The sequence below is a fragment of the Gordionus sp. m RMFG-2023 genome, chromosome 3, assembly GCF_954871325.1.
Source record: "Gordionus sp. m RMFG-2023 chromosome 3, tfGorSpeb1-WG-v2, whole genome shotgun sequence".
In the NCBI taxonomy this organism is placed as follows: domain Eukaryota; kingdom Metazoa; phylum Nematomorpha; class Gordioida; order Chordodea; family Parachordodidae; genus Gordionus; species Gordionus sp. m RMFG-2023.
In genome coordinates this window covers 48,788,882-48,795,670 of record NC_088777.1, presented here as the reverse complement: position 1 = coordinate 48,795,670, position 6,789 = coordinate 48,788,882, and the positions used below count along the sequence as shown (strand labels likewise).

At 27.5% G+C, this 6,789-nt stretch overlaps 1 protein-coding gene across 1 annotated transcript; it reads right to left on the bottom strand.

Moving 5' to 3' along the window:
• Window positions 1–303: 303 nt before the first annotated feature.
• On the bottom strand, window positions 304–5,770 carry LOC135926231 (uncharacterized). The gene is made up of 2 exons (XM_065462025.1): window positions 5,759–5,770; window positions 304–1,254 (listed from the first exon to the last, which is right to left on the bottom strand). Exon 2 carries the CDS (start codon window positions 1,229–1,231, stop codon window positions 305–307), a length of 927 nt encoding a protein of 308 aa, XP_065318097.1. The 5' UTR covers window positions 1,232–1,254; window positions 5,759–5,770; the 3' UTR covers window position 304.
• Window positions 5,771–6,789: the final 1,019 nt, after the last annotated feature.

Below are 6,789 nucleotides of genomic sequence, written 5' to 3'. Positions count from 1 at the left end.
AGAACTTCTTCTAATTTGTATTAATTTTTATATGGATTTTTCATATAAATTAAAAAAAATACTAAAATGTCTATGGCTGAAATTGTTTGAAATTTAGAGTTTGGATACTCTACACATCCTAGAATACATTTCCGGTTCAAATCGGATTTTAAAATTTTTTAAATCGCCCTCGGTAAAGGATTTAATATCAAGAGATTCCGAATCCCCAAGAATTCCGAATCCCCATACGACATATATTTAGATTTAAATATTAAAATTACAAAATTGAAGAATTTCAAAATAATTATATTTTATTCTGTATAAATCAAACATCGATTTCCAAAAATTTGCGCATATCAGTATAAAAATCTGAAAAACTATGTTTATCGTATTGAGTCATAATGATAGAAATATTGGATATGATATCGGCCCTTGTTGCGGGTCGCGGGTGAATAGCCTCGAATTTAGTTTTAATAACGTCGAAGAAGCTTTTGATGGGGTTCAATTGCGGCGAATGAGGTGGAATATATTCGATCCTACCTTTAAAACCGTCCATAAGATCACTCGTGTGAATGGGAGCATTGTCCATCATGATTATAGCATCGCTCGGGAGAATATTTACCAGATCTGTCATGTAATCCATCAAAATGGCCGCCTTGTAGGACCCCTCTAAGATGCGATAATTGACCAAACCCTTTATACCTATAGTACATAAAAAACTCACACATTTATCACTGTAACGCGGAATGACTATGGATGGTATAACCCCGAAAGGTGCCCACGCGTAAACGGGCGTGTCCTTTATATAAATGCTAGTTTCGTCGAAGAAAAACAACTTCTCCATGGCCGTATTCAGCATCTTCGAGCAATACGTTTTCCGCGTAGTCATAACCTCCGGATCGTTTATTCTATTATCGAGTTCCTTATAGGCCATCTTTTTCGACCATCCGAATTTTTTGATGTATTTACTGATCGTACTCCCTTTTATCGGGCATCCGTCGGGCATATTTTGCATAATCTCGTTTATGGTGAGCGTGTTATCGTCTTTCAATAGGCCCAATATTTTTGATTCGATATTTGATAGGTCCTTTTTTTTTCTTCCCCGTTTTAGGATTGGGTAATCTTTCAAGGGTCCTCCGTAAAAATCCGGAAACGTAGCGCGCCTTATGTTATACACCGACGCGACGGACATGCCGCTAACTTTGCTGATATCTTTTATCTTCATTTGTTGCATTTCCGGTACCGACAACATTTTTTTGACAATCTCGATCGTATCTTTATTATAAAGTTTGTACGTTTTAGGCTTTTTGCTTATCGAGTCAGAATTGGATGAAGAATCATTACTTACATCATTTTTAATATTGGTGCTACTAGTAGGGTTAGACATAAAATTTTTTTTTTTACTTATACAAATTGAAATTTTGTTTATATTACTTGTGAATTCACAACGGTTTTTTTTTTAAATATGAAATATAATATTTTTAAAAATGAATGAAAAAGAAAAACATATAATTTTTGATTTTATTTTATAATGATTCTTTCAAGTTAAACAATTTTATCTACACGAAGATTAAAATAATTTACAATATGTGTTTTTTTATTTATCATAAACATTACTAGTTTTGTGATGTGGAAAATAGAAATATTATTATACACATTTTATTATTTTCATATATAACTCATTTAAACACATGCATATATAATTATAATCTTTACAAATATTCAACAAAAGAAATAATATAATTTTATATGCATGTGTTTAAATTAAATCGTCAATATGTTTCATTAAATCATCACAACACTGTAATTATAATCTTTACAAATGCACAACAAAAGAAATAATAAAAGAAATTTCAATAATATGTCTATATTTTTTTGCAAATATATTAACATTTTATATGAATGGGTTTGAATTTAATCGTCAATATGTTTCATTAAATCATCACACAACACTGTATATTGTGTGGTTTTGTTGTTATTTTATTTAAACATTTGTTTTTGTCAAAGTTTATAATTATAAATTTTTTAAATAAAAATAAAAACGTTGACAGATGACACATACCACTATTGATAAATAAAATTATAAATATTTTTAATTTTTTGAGTACGGTACTTACTTTGATTTTAGAGGATGGAAAAAATATTCGGTCCCGGATAAAAATTACCTACCCGATCAAGTTTGTACCAGGCCCTCCCGGTTTTTTTGTAGTTAAACACCAAAATAAACTAATATTTATAATATTGAGGGGATTGTTTAAAGTAAACACTAACACTTCATGGATTGTCACTTCTATCGAATATCCAGAATTCATCAATAATCTAGCCCCAATATATTTTTTTTTGCCCATCACGGTCCAAATAATTTTTTTCGGGCCTTACACGTGCCGGGCATTGTAGACGTTTACTTTGATTATTGCTCAACTTTAAATTGTAATTAAAAATAATGATATTTATGATTTAGTGTAAATCCTATTTTATATAAATATATTAAGTGTATTTGATTCAAAATTATATGTTAAATTTTAATTCTCATCGAAGTTAATTTGAATTCTACAGTGTTGTGATGATTTAATGAAACATATTGCTGATTTATTTTAAACACATGCATATATAATTATATTATTTCTTGTAAAGATTATAATTATATATGCATGTGTTTTAAATTAAATCGTCAATATGTTTCATTAATTCATCACAACACTGTAGATTGTCATTTTAAGAAAAAATTTGTTAAGTTTAGGATAAAACAATTATTCATTTGCATTTACTAAAATAGTTTTTAATTCTAAATTTTTTTTTCTAGATATTATAATAATGGTTACTTTTTGGGAACAATTATTAATTCAAGAATTAATTATTCCTCTAAATTTAGGCCTTTTAATGCTATTTTTATAAATTATAACCCGAATTAGTAGAAAATTGATAAACAAAATTCTCCTTCCATAAAATTTAATATTACGTAATCCTTAATTTAAGAAAAATTAAACCCAAATATTCATTTGCGCTAAGTTGTTACCTAAATATTAAAATTAAATTTATAAAAATAAAAATAAAAATAAAAGCATCATTTAATAGAGTTAATTTATAATCTTATTTGAAAAAAATTCAACCTAATGCTAAATTTAATATTAAAAGTAAAATCTAAAATAGTCCAATAATACAATACTTTCATAAAAATTAATTAATTTAATATTGAGTTGAGAAAAAATAAATGAGAACAATTATATATTCTATTTTCTCAAGCAAAAAGTCTAAATAAAGTTCAGCATATTTATTATAATGCAACAACTAGTGTTTTTACGGCCCGAACAAGATTTTAACCAAAATAATATTATGTAAGCCTCGAGATTTGACCAATAGAAGTCCAAACCTTTCTTTCACCTATTGAGCAAAATTTCCTGGCCTACATAATACTATTTTGTCTAAAATCGTAATAGGAACGTTTCAAAAAATCGACCTTATTAAGAGATTTTTAACAACCCAGGGTTTTGTTTTATTTTGCTTTCATTTTCTTCTATAAAATTATGCTAATACCGAAAAAAAAAATCATCCTTGATAACTGAGTAATAATAGAAGTGAATGGAATGATATTATTCAATTCTTGTAATGTAAAACGGGCTCGATTTGAGTCAATCTCTATAAAGACGGCTAATTCAATATTTTATCCAGAATAATATTACTCAAGCCTATAGGTTTTTCAATGACTTATAATATACCTAGACTGACGATTCATTCATTCAAAGTGTACATCAATGAAAATCAGCTGGGGACACCATCTTGGTTATAGTAATCATTATTAAAATTTGAAAAATCTTTTAAAATGACATATTTTCAAATAACATCAATCTGGATCATAAAATTAGGATAATATATATTTGTTGTTTTAATTTCAAAAAATTAGAAAATATATAGTAGTTTTTAACATGTAAATAATTTTTATAAAGATTACCAAAATGGCGGGTCCAGCTGATTTGCTTTTAACGACACTTAAAAATGCATTTTAATGAATGAATCGTCGGTCTAGGTATATTATATGTCATTTAGGTTTTTGCTCAAAGAGAGCACAATGCTTTAGACATTTATTATCAAAACCTTAGGACAATTTTTTTTCTGGCTAATATTGAGTTAGACGTTCTTTTATAATATCGAGTCGTTTAACAACACTATACTCTTGGTTAAATTAAGAAAGAAAGGAAAGAAAGGAAAGAAAGAAAGAAAGAAAGAAAGAAAGAAAGAAAGAAAGAAAGAAAGAAAGAAAGAAAGAAAGAAAGAAAGAAAGAAAGAAAGAAAGAAAGAAAGAAAGAAAGAAAGAAAAGAAAAGAAAAGAAAGAAATAAAGGGAAAGAAAAAGAAAACACTTTTTATTCTTATAAACTAATTTTAAATATAATTCTTAGAACTATCTCCTCTCACTTTAATTTTGAAATGAACATTCTAGTCAGAAAAGATGATAGAACACCATTTTTGGAATTTTTTAAAAAAATCCATTTTTATCGATTTGATTTTGACATAAGGTATGCGATGTATAATTTTCTTTTTAAGTCTAAAGAGTCGCGTTATATTTAAAATAACTATTTAGAAATTCTAAAAATGAAAGGGGGGAAACGAGTTAAAATGAGGCCGTATTAAAAATTAAATCATATTATTATTATATTTTATTTTCCTCGAGAATATATCCAAATTTGTGTTTTTATTTTTTCAAACTTTTTTTTGGGGCAGTTAACTAATAGCTAAAATTTCTTTTTAATGTATAAGGGTAAGAAAAAATTATAATTAGGAATTTTTTATTTGTAAAATATTTTTTTAGGCTTTCTATTTTATAATTTTTTGAAAGACCGGTTCATCCAGAAAAAAATGATAATAATTGAGAAAAGGAGGGAATATTTATTGACTAATTTAGGTCAAAAATTATACTTCTATAAAGAACTCCTAATAGTGTACACAAATGGAGAGTTTACATTTTGCTGCAAATTGAGGTTGCATTTTTATTAATATCGTAGATTCAAAATTTTAAATAAGTTCTAAAAAAAAAGGATTTGTCTTTGAAATTATATTATCGTATTATCGTCTGCCTTCTTATTTTTTTAATTTTCTTAATATTCCTTTTTAGGATTTAAGTAAGTTATTTATATTACATTTTATATAATATTACAAAGTGAAGAATAAAAAAAATATATTAAGCAAACCTATTTGCGTTTTTAAAATGGTTGCTAACGCCAAACGATAATTTTACCCATTTACACTAGGCCATTTGAAATGCATTATTTGCGCTTGCAACGCAGCATTTGAAACACTCAATTTGTGCGCATTATAAGACATATATAGGAGAAAATGAGAGCAATAACCCTGCATCCCCAGTTATCGCAAAATCCTCAGGATATTATGTCATAATATCATTATAATTAAAATTGTTTTAAATATCTAATTTAAGTTATATTAGCGTATCCCTATTATTGCATAAAACGGATCTAAAAGATTTGCAAATTAGGGTGGGGTGGGGGCTGTCAAACATTTATGGAAATCTGGCTGTTTCCAAATTTACCCTATGCATTGCCCGGTCAGGCTCTGAAGTTTTTTTAATGGACTGGGCAAAATTCTTTTATATATATATATTTTTATATGATTCTCTAAGATTAACAAATAGTTGTTAATTTTGGTGTTCAACACCATATATTTTGATTTTAAGGCCTTATATTTAAAAACAAAATAAATATCCGGATTGGGGCAACCTTAGTAAAAAATATTTAAACCGGCAAAATTTGTCCGGGCCGGGTCTATACCTTTGCAGACTGCAAGGATCCATCCTTAGAATAGAATTTCATCTTTCCTGGATAGCCGTCTTTCTAGATCCCTATATCCATGGCTTGACGGGACACTTAATCACACATAAAACAGGAACTGAATTATATTTATTTTTTTAAACAAGATAAAATATAAAAATAATCTTGCATCTCACGTGATTTAATTTTTATTACCTTTTTAAAGAGTCATTTATGACTCTCAGGAAAAGTGACGTCACTAGGAGCGGGGGTGCTATTGGGGGCTCAAACCTAATCTTAAAGAGTCTCAACACCCCCCAACAGCATAATTGAATCAAAAAATTCAGCAATTGAATCCCATAAATTTAAAAAGCCTTAAGACCTTTGTCCTGGTTCTACTATATTTTTTTTTGTTTAGCGTAGGTTTTAAACAACTTTTAAACTAGGACATCCTATTTTAGTTTGTTCTGAGTGTTTGGGTTTTGTTTTGTTTTGTTTCTTTTTTTTAGACTTTTAGTCTAACCTATATAGCTAGCAGCCGACTGCTTAGTAATAACCTGAATCAGGTTACGGCATAAAGGATACCGAAGTTTACTTTCTCTGATAAAAAAAAGTTTTATTTAATAATCTCTATTTAAAAATTACTTAAATAACAAAGACTAGTTCGAAATTAATCAATTTCTTTCATTTTATAATATTCGCATGCTTAGTAAATATATAAACATACATTTTGCCATTTTCTAATATTTTATATAAATTATAATATAATTTAAATTTTTTTTGTTTAAATAATATAATATATATATTTTAAGTATAGGATTAAAGAATCACTTGAGAATACAATATATATTTTTTTAAATATTTCTATAATAATACATAACTATGTTTTTAAATTTTAACTGTATATTAATGGGAAGCGTCTATTTCCAAAAATTTGCGCATATTAGCATAAAAATAAAAAACTATTCCGGTCATGTAGAGTCATAATGGTAGAAATATCGGCTCTCGTCACTGGTGGTGGGTGAATAGCTTCGAATTCGATAAGTGTCGCG

What these genes read in the sequence shown, in the direction of transcription:
- LOC135926231 (XM_065462025.1), bottom strand. Translation starts at nt 1,231, where the DNA reads ATGTTGTCGGTACCGGAAATGCAACAAATGAAGATAAAAGATATCAGC.